Source organism: Microchirus variegatus (assembly GCF_963457635.1).
Source record: "Microchirus variegatus genome assembly, chromosome: 18".
NCBI classification, from domain to species: Eukaryota; Metazoa; Chordata; class Actinopteri; order Pleuronectiformes; family Soleidae; genus Microchirus; species Microchirus variegatus.
Window position 1 is genome coordinate 19100686 of NC_139819.1, and position 21393 is coordinate 19122078.

The 21393-nt window shown below is 42.8% G+C and overlaps 1 protein-coding gene across 1 annotated transcript in view; it reads left to right on the plus strand.

Annotated features, from left to right (window-relative positions):
• Positions 1-21393, plus strand: part of LOC310939708 (metal transporter CNNM4) — a gene marked incomplete at its 5' end in the record, with an annotated part of 64863 nt that overhangs the window by 23999 nt on the left and 19471 nt on the right. Inside the window, 3 exons of the mRNA XM_083904523.1 lie at positions 4880-5023; positions 5439-5573; positions 6320-6489. Of these exons, the coding sequence (XP_083760649.1) occupies positions 4880-5023; positions 5439-5573; positions 6320-6489 (449 nt within the window). The remainder of the gene's footprint in view (positions 1-4879; positions 5024-5438; positions 5574-6319; positions 6490-21393) is intronic.

A 21393-nucleotide genomic window follows, 5' to 3' on the forward strand; every position in this document is an offset into this window, starting at 1 on the left:
GGTGCGTTGCATCCGCTGCATCTGGGGGCTTTCAATCAGCCAGACTGTCAGGCGATGACAGCATTACGTCAATTACAGGACAAACTAATACAACGAGTCATAACTACATGTAGTTTATTTAAGTTTAAACATATTTCACAGGAGGTGGAGGTGTGTAACCGCTGTTTTGCAGCAGCTGCTACAGTTTTTTTTCTCTTCCTCTTGCACCGTTCTTCCTCATCATTACTGCGGGCCGCACTTACATTAAACTTTGATATCAAGTGGGGGCCACAAAATATTGTCCGCGTGTCTGAGACGACTGCTCTAAACACTTCCTATAGCTTCCAATTAGAGACTGGATTCTAGAGAAAGGTATTTTGGACCATTCTTCTTTACAAAACATCTCCAGTTCAGTTTGATGGTTTGCCCCAGCACAACTTCAACTTTGTCACTGATTCCTGGACATTGTTCTCCAGAATCTGCTGATATTGCCGACTTTCTGTACATCATATAAACTTTCTTTCACTTCTCAAATATCACTGTGTTTGTGATGGATCAGTCTGTTACTGAATGAGCTGATAATGTCCTAACTCACAATTCGTTGCTAAATCATTAGCATCACAGTCAATACTTCATACACAAAGCTGTGTCATTCACACATGACTCAAGCACATCAGAACATTTTTGTGCTGGAGCAAGTGAAACATAACAAGAAAAAACGTCCCTGTATGTGACTGAACACTAACGTTACGTATATGAAAACTCACCCATAAGAATATAGAGCGGTGCTGGCATCACGTCATCATCTCAGACAACTACTGTGTCTGTCCTGCTCTCTTTCAGCCACTGAATAATCATCTGTTTGTTGTTATTGTGACGATGAAGTCTGCTAACACGTTAGCATAAAGATTGCTAGCTTAAACTGCTAACAGTCCACTCACATATAGCAGAAGTACTGTCTCTGTCTTTGTTAAGAAGTTCAGCCACAGTTATTATTTATACTTATTCATACTTATTGTCCGTTTTTCTTTGCCATCCTTTGGTAAACAAAGCTTTGATGGCTTTGACATTGAACCGCAGAAGAGGAATAACGTCCGTTGTGGAGGTGTTTCACGAGCGACAGTGTCTTCTGACTTTGGGTCTGACTCCGGGTCAAAGTCATAAAAGGGACTGTGGCTAGGAGTCGTGAAGAAGCTATTTTTAATGTATGCAACCGGATGTGCCCGGACTAGTGCCCGGAGCAGGACAATCTGCTGTTCCGGAGAACCGCTGTTTACGCAACCGGACCGGGTCTTTTTGCAGAGATCTCGCTGCGCCTGAGATTAGAATAAAACACAGCGTTCTCAGCAGTGGCTGAACTGTTTGTTTGAACCTTCAGTGCTTCTTAAACAAGGTAATGATGAAGATACACACTAAAAAACAGTGTTAATTGGAACTTCCGGTCTAGGTCCGCTTTAAGACGACGCTTTAACACACATGCACAACCACAAGGTTTGTTTGTTCTGGTGACGGTGACTGTCTCTGTCCTCTGAGGTCCTCACAAATACAGCTGAATGTATTTTAGTCATAAAATGTTAGTGAAACCTCTTTGTCAAAGTGTTTATGGTCAGGGAAAATCAGTTGAAAATGTCTTTGTGGTTGGTTTTTGGTGACACTGTAATGGCCACCAAACATCTTGCCTGATGTTTTACATCGGAGTTATGTGTGAACAAAGTATTTTCTTTTTCTGTTTGTCCTGCTGGGATCAGTGGATCATCATATAAATAACTCTTATTGTCAACGTGGGGAAGTGAATCTTTGTGCTGTGGATGTTGGAAGTGGTTGAGATATATGTGTGATACTCGGTGACACTTCTACACAAATTAAATTTGGTAAACCAGTTAGTAAAGTTCTAAAATTCTATCATATCCAATACTGAAAGCCATCAGACTTTTTTCTAATATACTAAGGTGATGTCTACTGGATACTTTTACCATATATTTTTAAAGTGGTTAATAGGGGTGTGACGAGATTAAACTTGACGATATTTCTCGTCGCGGTAAAAAACTGTCCCGCGAGATTTGTGACCTAAAGAAGGAGAAGGAAAAGAAGAATTTTTGTTTCAATTTGTGGAAGAAGACGTTTATTAAAAGCTCATCCTTACATCAGGGTTTCCCCCAGTGTATTATAAGTCTGGCGGGTCGCCAGCATTGCTTGTTTATTTATTTAAAATAGATTTTTTTATACACCTCGGGGAACAAGAGCGCATGTAATCAGCGCAGCGCACGCTTGTCCATGTGCCGATTGAAACCCAAGTCACACTATCAAGTCCGTCATTATTACAGTTACATCATTCTTGTCAATAAAGATGTTATATTTAGGGATGCAGCGATAATTCGGCGGTCGAAACACGCACCTGTTAAACGCTGGAAAGTCTCTGCGCAAAAGTGAAACTTGGCTGCGTGCGGCACAGATTATGAACTCCCCGCGACATTCATTTCACAGCAGAGAACATTCTCTCTCTTTGAGCAGTTAACTTAAGACATCAGCTCATCTGATGCATATGTTATTCCCTTAATTACAGCTTGAAAGCGTCTTCTTTCACAAAGACCACGGAGTGAAAACGATGAAAAGGGCGCTCTGCTCTTCAGAGTCTGTCACGTTTCACTCAGATCACCTGCACTTTATCGTGACTGTACTCCATCCTCGTCATAAAGATCATTTTTCTTATGTGGGGATAAAACACGTAGAGAAATTATCCAGTCTGCTTTGGAACAGACCGCTTGGAGACGAAGGAGCGCAGAGCGAGGAACGGCGCAGGAGAGGGAGAAGAGAACAGCGCAAGGGCGGTGCGCAGAAATAAAAGGGCCGTTTGTCTGCACCAGATGAGGCAGATGAGGGGGCACTACCACTTTTATGTTTATGTTGCTTTATTTTACTTTTAAATGTAACCATTGCATGGCTTGTTTTAAGATTCACTGGCCGATTACTTAATTAATATTTAACTTAAGTGAAAAAAATGTTTAAAAAAAATTATTTATTTAATTTCAAGAGTGTCTTTTTGCAAGACTCTATAGTTGGTGTTTAAGTATTGTTAATAAATGTCTTACAATAACACATAATAGTCATAATTAAACATTTCGAGTGAACTTTTAATAATTTTTTTTTTTTTTTTACAAAAAAACGCAGTCGGCCGTCAGTGGGCCCCGAGAGATACCACCGGGCTTAGCCGGTTTTCTGGGGGGAAACCCTGCTTGCATCATGCATGTAAAGAGTTATACATTTCAAAATGCATGTGCAACTTGTTTAAATAAATCTGTTGGTCCAGTCATATATATATTGTCATTGTAATTTTCTCAAAATCTCGTCTCGTCTCGTTCTCGTGAACCCAATATCGTGTCTCGTCTCGTCTCGTGAGCTAAGTGTATCGTCACACCCCTAGTGGTTAATGTTGTAATCCTGTTATTTTACTGAGTCTTTGCATTTACGTAGTACCCAAAATTCAAAATGAGCATGAAAGCTTCCTGAGAGTTGACCCATTGGCTGGTATCAATCGTTTGGCAGTCTTATGTACAACTTAGTAGTAGTTGGTACAGAAGTACATGGTGGTATGAAGAAACACCTGGGGCCACCAGAAGAGAGTTATAATTAAGTTATTAAATAACAATTAAAATAATTATTTCATTTAAATGTTTTAAAATGTAGGTGTTTGTACAGCGTTTATAAGTCACACTGTCAGATTCCTGGACCTGTGCTCTCAGATCCATGTGCTATAACAATAAATATACTCTAAATGATGATGGGTTGAAATATCCAAGCACAACATCATTTTGATAGCATGCAGTTGAGTTCCACGTTGTTTAAAACCCTGGCACATAATGTGCTGTAAACTGTCTTTACTCTGTTATTTTTCATCAGCTGTCGTCTTGTCTGTGGAGCAGTATAGTATTGCAACTGACCAGCCCTGGAAAAGTGCAATAAAATCATTAAACTCTTTACATCTTCTTGTTATTAGGTGATATGTTGATAAGTAATTTGTGACATTTTTTTTGAGAGCCAAGAAACTTGAGACTGAGCTTTGTTTGTATGTTCAGAAATACACTGGTACACAGAGAGTCAGGCTTTTAGCTAGGATTTTTTTAGAGGGTGTTCCCCCCTTGCCCTCCGGAACCCCCTCGGGGTCTCTCCTGCAATGTGCACCGCTGTAAGCAGACCCTTCCTATCCAACAGATAGAATGGATAATTTCTCTATGCGCAGTTTTATCCCCACATCCATATATGACACATGCATAATGATCTTTGTGATCAAGAGGATCGAGTGCAGTCGCGATGAAATACAGGGGGTCCGAGTACAGTAAAGCGTGTTGACGGATTCTCAATAGCGCGTTTTACGTTGTTTTTACTCCGTGGTCTCAATCTTTCTTTAGAAGACGCTTTAGCGCTGTAATTAAGGGAATAACAGATGCATCTGATGAGCTGATCTCTTTGGTTAACTGCTCAAAGAGAGAGAGAGAGAGAGAGAGAAGAGAATGTCGCGGGGAGTTCGTAGCCAAGTTTGGCTTAAGCGCAAATATACTTTCCAGCATTTAATAGGTGCTGTTCCACCGTGTCCTCACATCTTGTTGGAATCTTGTGGTGTTAGACAGGCGCGTGCTAGCAAAAACTACGGCCAGCACGCGCCTGCCTATACCCGCGCGTCCTCACAACATCGTTTCGGTGGTTACCGAGGGAAAAATAGGGCGTCTTTAGGGCGTCCTGCCTAAAAGTAGGGCATCTAATTTCTTATTATTTTACCCAGGACGCCCGGACGCCCTGCTGGCTAAAAGCCTCCAGAGAGTTCTGCCTTTACTTGTATCATCATGTTAAAATGTCATTTCAATTAAGTAATTCATGGAATAAGCTGAACATTTGTCTTCCACAGGAAAATCCCACCTGGCCATTGTGCAGAAGGTGAACAACGAGGGAGAAGGAGATCCTTTCTACGAAGTGTTGGGCTTGGTCACCCTGGAAGATGTGATTGAGGAGATCATTAAATCAGAGATTCTGGATGAATCGGACCTCTACAGTGAGTTTTATTTTGCTTTTCTCTCTTGTTACAGTTACATAGTGACTCCATTACTTCAGTAATTTTATTTATTTTTGAGAGCCAGACTGTTTCCTGTATTTGTATTGGTACAGTTAAAGTATTTTCTCTATCTACTCATTAATCTCTTGATCTTTCAGTAAATGGAGTTACTTGAGAAGGAACATATTTTAAACTTACTGAAATATAGAAAGAGATAGAGGGAGAAAATATGATGACGTATGCGACACAGGTGTCTGACATTAGAGGAAATAATGACGTCAGACTAAATAAAAATGAGCCTGTAGTTGAGATTTTTGAATTAATAACTATAATAACTATAATAATAATTAATAAATTGTCTGTGTGGGTATGTGTGCGTGCGTGTTTGTGTTTGTTTGTGTGTTTATTCTCTCAGCTGATAACCGCACAAGGAAAAAGGTGGCGCCAAATAAAAATAAGCGAGACTTCTCAGCCTTCAAGAATGAGAGTGACTCAAAAGTCAAGGTCTCTCCTCAGCTGATGCTAGCTGCTCATCGCTTCCTCGCTACAGGTGAGGAGGAAACTAACGAAAACACACACACACACACACACACACACACACACACACACACACACACACACACACACACACACCCTCACAACTACACGTACAGTAACCTGAGAACAAGAACATGTTGAAGTCCAATGAAAGTTAGCTGATCCCATGTACCAGCAGCAGTTAGCAGCAGCCGCTGCTAACATAGACATAGCTGTGTTGTAGCATGCATGACGTCATTAGTGTCTGCATACTTTTATTCTTTCTCCAGGAAGTTTTGCTCTAATTTTTAGTTTGGACACTTTTCATGGAATATCTCAAGCAGAGGAGGCAAGGACGATGAACAAAGAACAGTGAAAACACAAGTAACATAATAGTTTAGATATTGTATTTGAGGTCCAGCTGAGATGTTATCCAGCCATACTCAAAGCCTGTGTATCAGGACCAGTATCTGGACTCAATAGCTGTAATTAGTTCACCTCTAATGTATTCCAAGGTTGGTGATATAAGCCTCACCCCTCACTTTTGTTTGTAGACCTGAGTGTTTCTTTGTTCTCAGTCAGGGTGGAGACCACGACACTTACTTTATCACTGAGAACTTATTACAGCTGAGAAATGCATGGAAAAATAAACATGCACAATAATCACTTTAAATGTTATCTTGTGTTGTTGACCAAGGCTTGTCTTTATCTATATCTGTTCACCTGTTGAAATGATGTTGTATGTTTAAATGTCTGTCTTTTGTCTGTTGTTTACTGCAGAGGTGAGCCTGTTCAGTACGTCTCAGATCTCAGAGAAGGTGCTGCTGCGAATACTGCGACATCCTGACGTCATCCAGGAGATCAAGTTCAACGATTGTGACAAGCGCTCACCCCATCACTACGTCTACCAGAAGGGAAAACCTGTCGACTACTTTGTTCTCATCCTGCAGGTATGTCATGACTTATAATGGTTCATTTGGTTTTATCATGATACAGGCTGTTCTTGGAGGGTGAAAGTCGAGTTCAAATAGAAAATGTCTCTTTATTCTCTTCCACCTACACACACATGTGCACCAACATGTGTGCCCAGAAGGAAAATATCCAGCTCATAATGCTCTTATAGTCTCTGTTTATACAACCAGAATCTACATGAGTCCAGAGTGCAGCTTGGGCCTCATTAACTTGTTCATACATGACAAAGACCCTGAAAAACCTCACCAGACCTGAGCACAATCTGAAAGGTCTGAATGCTTCCCTAAACACAGACAGCATCTGTAATACAGATTATTTAGACCATGATAGTTTTTGAACCAGGAAGTTCACAGACATCACCTACAACCAGCTAACTATCGGATGATTATACTGTTAAAGAAAACCATTAATTCCTCAGGAAAATGTTAAGTGACATCACAGGCCCCTGCTGGATTATATCCTGCATGGATATGAGGTGGAGTCATGGATCCAGCACTGTTTGTCCAAAAAGATGTGTTACAGGCATTTATAATTCCCTCCTGCCGACTATGGAGAGAATTGTGTTCCTTTATTATTCAATCAAATAGAATAGATTTGAAACCAAAAAAGAGATTTGAAAGCAAAACACTAACAGTAAGTTGCAATTCCCCCCAAAAAAAAGTTGCAATTGAAAAAAAATAAAATATGAGAGAAATATATTTCTTCAAATTCAATCAAAATTAATGTTTGTAAGTAAAAACATACAACCATTTTGCTTATAAATCAGTCCTCTTTGCTTTCCAGTTAAAAAACTTTGCTTGCAAATCAGTCTTCTTTGCTTGCGAGTTACAAAGTTTTGTTTGCAAATCGGTCCTCTTTGTTTGCAACTTCTTAAGTTTTGGTTGCGAATTCAACTGCACTTGATGGGTGGGGCCTACGCTGGTGAATGGGAGAAGAGTTTCTATTGGTTGGTTTGACCTAGTTCCAGCACCAGCTATGTTTTCTGCATCACACCCACTTCTCCCTTATGCTGTGCTGCTACAACGTAGGGCTTTGATTAAAACATTTATTGTTGCCTGGTACTCTCGGTGCCAAAACGTCACGGTTCCTACACAACAGTACTACTGTGGATTAGTGCTCAAATCTGTTTCTACGAGTTTTATTCTCAACTGATTCATTCACTTATACCACCTAGCGAGGTGAAAAAGTATCTGTCCGGAAAACAACAGCTGAAACTCGTAGAAGCAGATTCGAGCACTTGTTTCAATTGACTTGTAGTTTTATTAATGAGTAAGTATTTCACAGATGCACAACTTCTGATGCATTAGTTCACATTTGTTTACAAATGCACACATGTTGTGCAAGTTCTCAGATTATGAAACACAGGTGTGTGAATGTGTTTTGCACCAACTGCACCGCAACGATTGGAGCAAAAGGGTCAGGGTTGCCTGTAGCGAGGACTATAGCCTCAGCATATGGGGCAGGTCAGGTGCTCTACCATCTGAGCTAAACACTGCCCCCACATTTGTGATTTTAGTGTGCAATCTGCAGTTAAATGTGCTCGTGACTTTTGCACCAAATATACCTTCATAGTATTTCGGTACATTTCGGACTTGTCGTGGAACGGCCTTTTTCTCAAATCGCCTTCAGGAAAAAATGAGCTGTGCACGTACAAACTGAGATTGCATACAGTGTGCATCCCTTTTTATCACTGTAATGGGGGGTGAACCCCCCTTTTTCCTGTGTCCATCCCCATAACCTTTCCACCTATTAGAATCAAATCAGAAGTTTTAATCATGTCGGATTGGCCATTTATTTCTTTTATTTTTTTAGTGTTACGGTGTGATTAATACCCCCCTGATAGGGAGGGGTAGGCGTGCGACATTTGTTGCCACTTCAAGTTGTCAATGATCCATACATTTTGAAATGTTTTAGTGCTTTCCAAGAGCCAGGTGATTTTCGCTCAGTTTTCTGTACTGTCAGCCGGCACTATAGGCTCACTTCCAGCAACAGGTCAGCCAAGAGTTACCACATATTCCCAGCTCGGACTCACTGGCTGAGCTGCAGGATCACCAAAAAAACAAAACACAGGCAGCATCTTATGGCCCAGTTCATTTTCACACTAGATGATACTTTCTGAATATTAAAGGTACATGTTGTTTATACGGGGGCTCTTCTGGCACAGCTCACAACAAGTCACCCTTATCTTTGTTATGATTAAAACACTTCCTCACTGGAGTAATTGCCTCAGCTGGTGTTTTTTGCCCTTTTTTTTCCCTTCCCTAGTTTACACACGCTTCACACTCTCACAGTTTATGGTAGCAAATTTGTGCCATTATCCAAATAAAAATGCATTAACAGAAATGGTTTTCCCCCGGGTTTCATCTGTGTTAATTCAGTCGGGGTGAGTTTCCATTACACATGCCAACAGCCTTTGATCTGACGTCAGAAGCGACGGGACAATCGATATAGATGATATATCTATAGGTGATTCAGATAGTTACATTAAATAGTGATTGTTGTGATTATTTATTGCATTTAAATGTGCGTGGAACTGGAAGGGTTAGGGTTAGGGTAACCTGCCTGTGAGGTTTTGGTGATGTTTGCGCACTGTGCCACCACCGCCGTGCACCGAGAGTAGACCAGGTTAGAGCTGGACCCGTTAAGGTCACGCGGGGTTCCCCATTCCTCGGTCTTAACCAGGGAACATAGGTACGACCCCTCCTTGAATCACAAACTGCAGACCAAGATAAGCCAATACCAGTACAAACACGCATTTCTCCTATGGATATCTATATTTAATTTATTCAGATATACCAAATAAGAAATTAATGTGCGTCATCTGTGAACGCGTAGTTGAACATGCTCTGGAAAAGTGTAATTTCCTGATTTACAGATATAATATAATTATAAATAACCGCAGCCATGTGTGCGCACCGCTGTGCCAGTTAAGACCTGCCTTTCAAACGTGCTAAATATAGACGCAAAAATAACCACCGCAATCAGATTCAGGTTTGATAAATCACTTTGCGCGTGCTAAAATAACATATTTACATTTTCTCCTCCCATCACACGCCCCATATTGCATATGTATCAAGGCAAGAACGCTAAATGGGTTGAGAGTGCTATTTTGCCGGTCTGAGTGACGCACTCCTCGTTGCGCCCTGTTAGTAGATCAGCATTAACGCAAATCTGCGTGTGCAAACTGGATTGCACACGTTTTTGCACGCGCAAAGCTTTAGTAAATCAGGCCCTCTGTCTTCTGGGTGTGAGAGTTCAGTCTGAAATATCGCGGCTGAGGAAAAGCATTAGAAAACAGAGATTCCTATCGGCTCGTTTACAGCAACTAGGAGGTTTTTGAGCATAAAAACAAGTTAATGTATGTAAGTAGACCTCCATAACTAACATAATATATGTGCAACAGGACCACTCTATGTGAGCTTTAAATAAAGTTTGTGGTTTGATTATATCTGTGCTTTCAATTATTTTTACAATGCAATATTGCCTTATAAGATATCGAAAACTGCACCGTTGCATCCCTAGTGAATAGTGAATATCCTGGCTACTGTACGAGCCCATGACTCTTCTGCTGGTCTCATTCTCTTCTTATTGATCCCTGTGATATAAATTATTAGTAGACGTAGGGTGTCTGCTGTCACTCAGCCGTAAAGACACACATATAATCCTGAGAGTCCCTGCTTCCCTCTCTGTATGTTCACTCACTATACACACACACACGTACAAATCATTGACTTGACTTTAACACATCCGCTGTATCCTCTGTGTACATGTACACGTGTGCTCTAATCCCACGGGCTGGGAAAATTACACTTCATTGTCCTAATCACACACATTCATTTCCCACACACTACTGATGTCATTGTGCCCAAACAGTCATTAGCAGCATCCAACAGTCTGGCTTAGTCTGGGATAGTCTGGGAATCTGCTTTAGAATTCAGTGAGATTTCTCCTGGTGGGAGGTCAGAGGCTCAGGCTTTTCCTGGAGTGGAGACCCCACATGTGGAATAATCTGCTGTTCACCACTGCTTTAGAGTGTGACTGTGTGGATAATCAAAGCAGTGTTTTCTGATGTGTCTTCTGATGTGATCTGACTTGATACAAAACTATAGTTTTTGATGACACAAGATTGTAGGCGGTTACAGATCAAATCCGTTCAGATTAAGCCTAACTTAACTCCTTTTTCTGACATTTTTATTTACCATTATTTGTGAAATGAACATGTAAATGACTCAATGTATATTTGTCCGAAATAAAAACCATTCATTCATTCATTCATTCAAATCACTTGACACACATTTCCGTGATAAAAACCCCTCTTTCAGTTTTGGACTAGCCCACGTGTAAAGACAACTTGTGGAAAGTGTGTGAGTGTGTGTGTGCTGGTCCTGGAAACACAACTCACATTCCACAAGTGTAGCTGAGGAGAGAGAAGGCAGAGAAAGATGCAGAGAAGTTGTTTTGCTTTGATGGTAGTTTTAGCTTTGACGTGCAACAATTGCTTATTGGTCCAAAAAATGTGGCGGGAGCACTGGTGTCACTGTGTTTGTGTGTGTGTGTGTGTGGGGAAAAAAGGCATTAACTTTAATGTTCAGAGCTGCATCTACATCAGTTCATTGATAAACGACTATGATAGTTGATTAATTATTCAATTTACTTTTATTTGACCCTTAATGACTGTAAACTGGTTTATTTTTGTTTGTTGACAGAGAGAGACTTCTGAGGATGTTCACCAATTACATTTATCTCCATTTTCTGACTTTTTATGGACAAACAACAAATCAATGAATCAACTAATGAATAAATATATCAATGATATTTTTCGCTACTGTCAGTGAACTGTAAGACATGAAAACTTTATGAGAAATGTGAATAAATTAAGATAATGAGGGGGTTTCATTTACATTTTTAAATTTTATGACAAAGCAGGTTTTAGTTGTTTATTCGTCGCTCATTAACATTTATTTTCAAACGTATTATCGATGTATTAATGACACTGATGACAGTGTGGACTGTGTCCCGCAGTGAGGGAAATGTCCAGTGTTACAGCAGCAAGACAATAAAGATAAGGATAATAAATAATAAAAATGCATTACCAAAAAGAAATAGAATATATAAAGTAAAATATATAAAGATATTAACACTGACTATAAAAATAGGTTTAAAAATAGAATGTAGAATGTACATTACAACCGGTCTGCAGAATATACACAGTATGCACATGGTATTTACAGTGTAAGGAAACAAGGCTGAGCTATTAAATAAGGATATTAAATAAGGATATGGATATTGCACTGATGAGAAAACTACAGTATAAAAAAATTGACAGTATGAAAAATGACAATATATTGCACTTAAAAAAATTACCGTGTGTGTGTGTGGGGGGGGGGGGGGGGGGGGTGTGTGGGTGTGTGTGTGTGTGTGTGTGTGTGTTGGTGTGTGTGTTTGTGTTCTACTTAGAGCAGTACTTGTTGTACAGTCTAACCGCTGCAGGGAGGAACGACCTGCGATAACGCTCCTTCAGACATTTTGGATGTTTGAGTCTGTGACTGAAGGAGCTGCCCAGTGCTGCGATGGTGTTCTGCAGGGGGTGTGAGAGATTGTCCATCAGAGATGATAGCTTGGTAGCCATTCTCCTCTCTCCCACCACCTCCACTGGTTCCAGGGGACATCCAAGGACAGAGCTGGCTTTTTTAATCAGCTTTATCTGATGGAGGACTGTGGAAACACTCTTTGTGTGTGTCCTTGTGTTGTTGTTACCTCTTTAGGACCTTATCTGGCATAAACACTGACCTTGTCAGGACCTGTAGTCCTCATGGAAACCAAAACGTGGTCCTAATGAGCCAGAGTGTCATGGAGGAACTGCATAAGTTTAGGACTGAGAGTTGAATTGTGTTGATGTTAAGGTTATGGTAAGGCCGTGGTTAAGTGGTTATGGATTAGAGATTAGGGACGACACTTTGTGTCCAAATGAACAGAAGTCAGTGCAGTGTCCTCAGAAGAATAGCTGAGTCAACCGTTAACTGTCTGTGGAACATTTAAAATACAAATACATGATCACAAACCAGTAACACACACACATGCACACGCACACGCACACACACACACACACACACACACACACACACACACACACACACACACACACACACACAGTATGATTGGCTTCATCCCATCACATTAATCCTCTTTTTTAATGTCTACAGTGCTGACCTCACTGTCTTCTTACTCCGGCTCTTTGTCTCTATAAAGTATATGATGTAGTTTCTTGCTTGTTGAACGTCTGTAAAATGTAGTGAATACCTCCAAAGTATTATATGAAAAACTGATGCAGCTTCCTATTGTCTGCTGTTTGTATTAGATAATTAGATAATAACATTGTCCACACTCAGTCAGAAAAACCTTTCAACTTGAAAGATGAATTGAAAGATAAAACCAAAGCAAACACACTTGTTGTTCACATACCATTCAGGTGAGTCCACTTTAAGTTGTACCTACCTTGCCTTAAATATCTGCTTGTTTAAATACTGTCTAACTTCATATTTCTGCAGTTGTTAAGTGAGTATAATATACTTTGATCAGAACTGTTAGTCATCCTGCAATCTTCATTAAACCGTGCTATATTTTTTTTGTCCGTCCTCTAAGACACAACATGCTCTACAAGCTCAACGGCTTTTCTACAGCACTTTCATTGACTCCACCTTGACTTCACCTTTCTGCCCTTTCTGTTACTGTTGAATATAATGGACCAGTAAAGGTCACAAAGAGCTCTGTCTTTAGTTTCCAGAGCTGTCAGGACCTGTGTGTATCTGCACCTCAGCTTACTCATGAGTCATAAAACACTTTATCTAAGACCCTCCTACACTGGAATCTATAGGCTATAGTTCACATCCCATAATGTCTCAGCTAAAGTACACACACACACACACACACACACACACACACACACACACACACACACATACACACACACACACACACACACACACACACACACAGTCTGCAGGACATTAATCTGAAACACAGCCCTGAGTTTGACATGATTTAAACGCTGTTCTAGAGTAATGAAATGCAGTGTTTTTAGAGGTTTATGACTATCCTCATGATCAGCTTTCATAAAGCTGCTGTGTTAGTGTTAGAACGACTGCCTCGTCATGGTCTTAGGGTTAGTGTTCATCACTGAGCTTTTCATAGTGCTAGTTTGGCTGCTGATTGGTGGATGTTTAACTGTCACTTGAAATTTGTGATAGAATACTACAATATCTTCCTGTTTTTAGTAAAGCTAGTTGCTATATCATTATTATGGATTATGTACACATAACACTTGATTATGAGAGGCCGTTTGAAAAATAATTCAGTCTGCTATAGTCATGTACATTTACTATCATACTCTCTTTCACGCTGTTATGAATACAGACCTTGACCAACAGGTGTATCAGGGCGGAGTGGATACTCTCCTGAGGCTGCTGTACATTTGGCAGCCGTCAGCCACATGAAACACTCGCGGTCGCGGACACAGTTTACAACAAACTCCAGCGATTTTATCTAAAACGGGAATCGCTTTTTAATCCCCAGATATGCTACGGGGCAATTCTGATGTGACAGGTGGCAACTTGCCACAGGACACTATCATGGCAGTCTAGAACTACCAGTAGGGAGATCAATGTGCTATCACTTCAATCACAGCCTCAAGAGCCTCAGAGGAAAAAATCAGGACGGGTTGACCCGTGTTTCCGAGTTGTATTGAATGCAACGTCATCCCACTCGCATTCCGTGAAGAGCTGCTGCACTCTGCCCGTGATCGGATAAAATTGCTGGTGTGTTATATGTGGCTGACAACTGTCAGATCTACAGCAGCCACAAGAGAAGATCCGCTCCGCCCTGATACACCTGTTGCTTCAGATCTGAAGATCCGCCGCATTTCCTCATCGTCGACGCTACGTGAGGGCTGTTGATTACGGATTGAAATTTCCGACATCGTTGTTATCACATCAGAAGAGGTTAAAATGTTATTAAAAGTCCAGTTGCCTCATTGACATGGACCCGGTTGACCATTTTCACAATACTGCATCCAGTGGAGGCGGGACATTGTCCTTGAGATTCGGCTGGAGAGACATCCCGATAAGTTAATTAGAAACTTGAAATTCAAGTTGACTTCCGTTTCAATCAAACTCTCTTACACATACTACTATACTCGCTCACACTGCATATCATTCTCTCATACAAGCGTGACAAATTGGTACAAACCATAAGGAGTGGAGAAGGCCGTTTTCTCCCTGGACTCTGGCGACAAGGGAATCTGCCAGTAGCCCTTGGTCAAATCCAGTGTGGTAAAAAAGCGAGCCGTGCCCAGCCGATCCAGGAGTTCGTCGACCCGGGGCATTGGATAGGCATCAAATTTGGACACCTCGTTGACTCTACGGTAGTCCGCACAGAACCGTATTGACCCATCGGACTTGCGAACCAGTACAATGGGGCAACACCAGTCACTGTTGGACTCTTCTATTACCCCCATCTCTAACATGGCCTGAAGTTCTGCCTGAACAGTTTTCCTCTTGTGTTCTGGCAGCCGATAGGGTTGTGAACGCACTGTCACACCCGGGGAAGTTTCTATGTGGTGGTGTATGAGGTTTGTGCGCCCTGGCAGGGGAGAGAACACGTCAGCAAACTGCCGCTGCAACAAGGCCACGTCTGCTCTCTGGCCCGGCAAGAGATGGTCGTCAACGGGGACCGGCGCCGACCTGTTGGATCTAGTCACCTCCGGTCCCAGCTCATCTCTCTCAATCACCGTGGTGGCCAGAGAAACAGACACCACCTCCCTCCGGGCTTTGAGGAGGTTGAGGTGGTAAATCTGTGTTGCTCCACCCCTGTCAGAACGCACAACCTCATAGTCAACATCCCCCACTCGCCGTGTGACCACAAAGGGCCCTTGCCACTTGGCGAGTAATTTGGAGCTAGACGATGGTAGCAAAAGAAGCACTTTATCTCCCGGTGAAAACTGTCTAAGTTTAGCCCCTCTGTTGTACAGCCGCTGTTGACGTTCCTGGGCCTGGAGCAAATTCTCCCGTGATTACCCAGTGAATGGAGCTTTGCTCGCAGGTCCAGGACGTGCTGTACCTCGTTTTTACTGGTGCTTGGACCCGCCTCCCAGTTTTCCTTAACCAGGTCCAAGACACCCTGAGGTTTTCTGCCGAACAGAAGTTCAAAGGGCAAAAAACCCGTGGAGGCCTGGGGCACCTCCCTCACTGCAAACAACAGAGGGTCTAACCATTTATCCCAATTACGACTATCCTAACGAATCATGTTCTTTAGTGTTTTGTTAAACCGCTCCACCAGGCCGTCAGTCTGGGGATGGTACACACTAGTCCGAGTTGGGATCCCAACTCGGGAGATGACCTGAAACAGTGCCTGTGCAACACTCTTCGCCGAGATGCTGCGCAGGGGCACTGCCTCGGGATAGCGCGTTGCATAGTCCACTAGAACTAATACAAATCGATATCCCCGTGCGCTCCGGTCTAATGGCCCGATGAGGTCCATGGCAAGTCTATCAAAAGGGACCTCCTTTAATGGTAATGGGCGCAAGGGCGCTTTTGGGGTGGCCTGAGGGTTGACTAATTGACATTAGCGGCAGGATGCACACCACCGACTTACATCCGCCCGAATGCCCGGCCAGTAAAATCGGGCCATGATCCGGTTCAGTGTCTTATCATATCCGAGGTGACCCGCCATGGGGTTGTGGTGAGCCCCCTGGAAAATCATTTCCCGGCGGCTTTTTGGGACTAACAACTGGGAGAGCTCTTCCCCTGTTTGAGCGTCACGACTCACTCTGTATAATCGGTCTTTAACGACAACAAAGTAGGGGTGAGTGAGTGCTGCGTTAGGGTGAACCGGACAACCATCAATTTCCATCACTTGGTCAAAGGCGTGGCGGAGTGTCTCATCCCGAGACTGTGCGAGTGGAGCCATCTGTGCCCCCCCCCCAGCAGCGTCGGGATGCGGCACCTCCGCCTCACCACTAAGGACAGCACATAAATCACATTTCCCTGACTTACGTGACCGCACCCTCATGGTTTCCCCCACTAAGCTCGTAAACCCCGGCCAATTAGTTCCCAAAATTAGAGGGTGCGTGAGGCGAGTACTAACTCCAGCCTTTACTACTTATGTTTTTTCCCTTTAAAATAAATTTCCAGAGCCACCACCGGAAAATCATGAATATCCCCATGCACACACCTCACCCTCACCCACGATGCCTCTAACAATGCCCCAGGTCGAACCAAGCGCTGATGGATCATGGTCTGTTCATCCAGCAGAGCTTGGTGTGTACCCCCTTGTATACATACCGGTATACGGTACGTCCCTTCTGAACTGGCAACCCGAACCACTTGCCCCACTTCCATGAGAGGGCAGTCCGCCATGATGTGGCCGGGCTGCCCACACCGCCAGCACACCTGCCCTGGCGTCGGAGGAGCCCCCCGGGGTGCCAGGTGATCAGACACGTAGGCTGGGCCCTGTGGGAAAGACGGCAGAGGGTAATTAGAAAACCGGAGCGATGCATGCTGTGTGTGTGCGGGTGTGGGTGTGGTGCAGGAGCCGATGCCGCTGGGAACCTCCTCCTAGGGGCTTGGGTATGACGGCTGGCAGGGATCGTCGCTGGCCTGGCCTCCTCCTTCATGCTCCGCTGGGGAAGAGAGGGGACGAGAGGGCTCCGCGAGGACGATCGCTGCCTCGATGTTGGCAGGGCGGTGGCACTGGACCCAATTGGCTGTCGCTGATGGTAACCCCGCGATGAACTGCTCCAGCGCCACCTGTCCAACGACGTCCTCAGCGGAGTGGGTCCCCGGCTGGAGCCAGTGCCTCACTGCGTCCAGGAGCTTCTGCGCGTAAGCAAAGGGGTGCCCGGCTTCTTCAAAGGAGAGCCCCCTGAAAAGCCGCCGGTGTCCCTCTGACGTACTCCCCAGCTGGTCCAGGATGACTCTCCTCAGCTGTGTGTAGTCGTGGCGCGGCCGCCGGCAGGCTGTGCGCCACGCAAGTGAACAGGGGAAGAAGCCAAAGCGCTCTCTCCTCCTTCGGCTACCCACACGCCTCCGCCGTGCCCTCGAAGATGTCCAAATATGCCTCCGGGTCATCTTCCGCGGTCATCCGATGTAGGGCGACGGGCGGAGACCGGCCCCGACCGGGCTCCGGGTCGGCGACATGGGCAGCCGGGCGTTGAAGCAGCTCCTGCAGGAGAGCACGATCGTCCCGCTGCGACACCACAATGTCCGCGAGGAGCTGGGACTGCTGCTGCAGCGTTGTGGTGCCCTCCTGCATCGCAGCGAGGTGCTGAAGGGCCAGAGACAGCGGAGATTGTCCTTCCATAGTCCCTGTTCAGGTGCCAATTTGAGCTATTTCCCACTCACTGGGGTTCGGGAAGGACGAGGAGGCGGCGTTGAGGGAGTGAACAGTCCGGTTTATTGCAAAACAAAAACAATCAAACTAACAAAAGAAGACCGCTGTTGCTGCTATGTCAGCGCTCTGCTGCGCTGCGCTGCGTTGCGTTGCGCTGTGCTGCCGTGACTCTTTCAGTCTCTCTCCGTCTCTCTCTCTCTCTAACTGTATGTGCGGACCCAGCCTACTGCAAGAAGACCAGAACCAGGTTACAAACGTGCTTATATGGCTGACTGATTACCTGATTCTGTCCAGCTGTCTGATCACCGACTGAGCCACTCCTCCCTTCTCTCCAGCAGCCGTCTCTAACCAAGCCCCACTGCCACAATAGTGTTTGTGAGAGAGTATGATAATAAATGTATGTGACTATGATAGTGTTTGTGAGAGAGTATGATAGTCTTTGCAAGAGAGTATGATAATAAATGTATGTGACTATGATAATGTTTGTGAGAGAGTATGATAATAAATGTATGTGAATATGATAGTGTTTGTGAGAGAGTATGATAGTGTTTGCAAGAGAGTATGATAATAAATGTATGTGACTATGATAGTGTTTGTGAGAGAGTATGATAATAAATGTATGTGCAATATGATAGTGTTTGTGAGAGAATATGATAATAAATGTATGTGACTATGATAGTGTTTGTGGGAGAGTATGATAGTGTTTGCAAGAGAGTATGATAGTGTTTGTGAGAGAGTATGATAATACGTGTATGTGACTATGATAGTGTTTGTGAGAGAGTATGATAGTGTTTGTGAGAAACTATGATAGTGTCTGTAAGAGAGTATGATAGTGTTTGTGAGAGAGTATGATAGTGTCTGTAAGAAAGTATGATAATGTTTGTGAGAGAGTATGATGTAACATGTGAGTGCAAGACTGAATTACTTCTTAAACGGCCTCTCTATGTTGATTTCCAGCAGGGAAATTCTACTTTGGTATCATTCATTAAAAGTGTAAGACTTGGAAAAACATATCACCACACGTTTGTGAAAAAGTATGTCAACAGCTCCATGTCATGCCAAAAAATTTAAGCTGACAGATTCTTGTGTTTGTTCTAAGTAATAACCACAGATAACAAAAAGATCAATTAAACCCAGACAAATGAAATTGTTATTTTCGATGTGATGTCATTGAAATGATTTGTGAAATCCTATAACCAGACTGTGGTGAAGCAATTTACTTTCTAACCTGCTAGTATAGACGTGTTCAGGTGATTATAAATGTGTTGTAACAGCACTGGTAGTTGTTGTTCTTTATATGTTCATGACATTGCAGCAAAGTGAGATATCAGTGAAATGTAAATAAAGATAAAGTCAACATTGATCGGATAAGTTGACCATTTTAATGAAATGAATTCATTTTGTTGGTGCGGTGTGTATATGTCCACTGAGTTGTGTTGGCAGGCTCGAGCACACACACACACACACACACACACACACACACACACACACACACACACACACACAGATGTAGAAGAACAAGTTTGACTGGAGCACAGACAGGCTTTACACCTCTTTCTGTTCTTTGGCTCCTCCCTGTAAACTAAACACAGTCACACTCACCCTCTAATGAATGTTTTTTTTTTTCTGTGCACATGCTGTTGCCTAAGTATTTGAACCATGTTTGCATTAAAGGTCAAAGTCATGCTCATATAAACCTCTCATACAGGTGTATGAAACATGAACATTTAGACTATTTGTTTTTCAACCTTTCAAAAAAGGCTAAAGGCACTGTGTATATATATATATATTCTTCTTTTAGCAGTGTCCTTGTTGTCCTTGACCAAGGAAACTAGAAGCCTGCGGTTGTACTGAGCAGGTGTGAATGGATTTGGATTAGCACATTGCGACAAAGGCACACACGCCAGTGAATTCATCTTTTTTTAAATGAAAGGCAGGGAGATGAAGAATGAAATAAATGTCCTCACTGTGGGAGTCGCCTTTCACTCGGTGCACAAAAGGATCAAAGCTAAAAGAGGAAGTCGGTGCAGTGAATAGGCAGAGAAGAGAAAGTGGACCTGAGTGGACACATTGAGCACATATACTCTGTAAACATCCAAAGAAATCTCATTTGGACTGTTAAATTTCACACCTTAATCAATGTCAAGTTCATCCTCCACTCTTGATGTGTTAGCACTATAGATGGTGATGCTACATGATGAGTCAATTGATCAGTTAATAGACAATAGATAACTCAACATCAGTAATATAACAATATATATACCTGGTACTTCAATTATTGTACAGTGTAACAGTGACCTGACACCAGCGTGTTGATGTGTGCCTTTTGGTGTTGAATGATAATGATGGTGTTGATGGACAGGTGGTCATTCTGCCTGGTGTTTTGTCCACATGCTGCTTTGATGCATGTGTTTTTTAAACTTGTGCAGTGATTGTATTAAACACTGAATGCTGAAGTGCTATAATAGTATAATTAGTACTATGAAATTATAATAATTCTTACATTGTTTTGGGTAATTTTTACAACTTCCAGAGATGAATACATGTAAGTGTAACATGTATCAGTTACAGTTGCTCTATTTAAAAACACACACCGTGATTCAGGGTTTACAATGATGACCAACCTTTAGTTCTTTCTAACTTCATGGTGTTGTTAAGTAAAGAGAAGTTCTGAGAAATGGAAGACCTAATTCTGTGCTTTCTAAAAAAAAAAAAAAAAGAGTTTATCATTATTGTTGTCATTGGTCATGCAGGATTTGCTGCTGAGCTACAGCGTTTGTGATGGGAGTGGCTCACATTAGTAATGGGAGTGGCCCACATTAGTGATGGGAGTGGCTCACGTTTGTGATGGGAGTGGCTCACATTTGTGATGGGAGTGGCCCATGTTTGTGATGGGAGTGGCCCACGTTAGTGATGGGAATGGCCCACATTTGTGTAGGGGATGGCCCATGTTTGTGATGGGAGTAGCCCACGTTACTGATGGGAGTGGCCCACTTTACTGATGGGAGTGCCCCACGTTTGTGATGGGAGTGGCCCACGTTTGTGATCATGGGAGTGGCCCACGTTTGTGATCATGGGAGTGGCCCACGTTTGTGATCATGGGAGTGGCTCACGTGGTGACTTTTGTTCACTCACCCCGAGAGGTGGAGAGGTGGAGAGGACAGAGAAATGTACACAGAAGAAATACAATGAAAGTCTACTTTGATTGATTGCATTTCTTGTTTAGTTTTGCTTCTTTGTTTGTTCATGACCTATACATCTCTCTGTTGGTTTTACACAAAGGATTCATAATTTAATTGTGAACATTTCTGCAAAATCCTTTTTTTAGGACACTCTGACTCTGAAAAGCCACCTTTTTTTATAGCACCTTTAAAAACAACAGTTTACAAAGTGCTTTTACATTACATAAAAATTCATACACACATATAAACGTAATCTGTACACATAATCTATAATTAAAATAAATATTAAACTGATTAATGGTGCATACAAAGAAA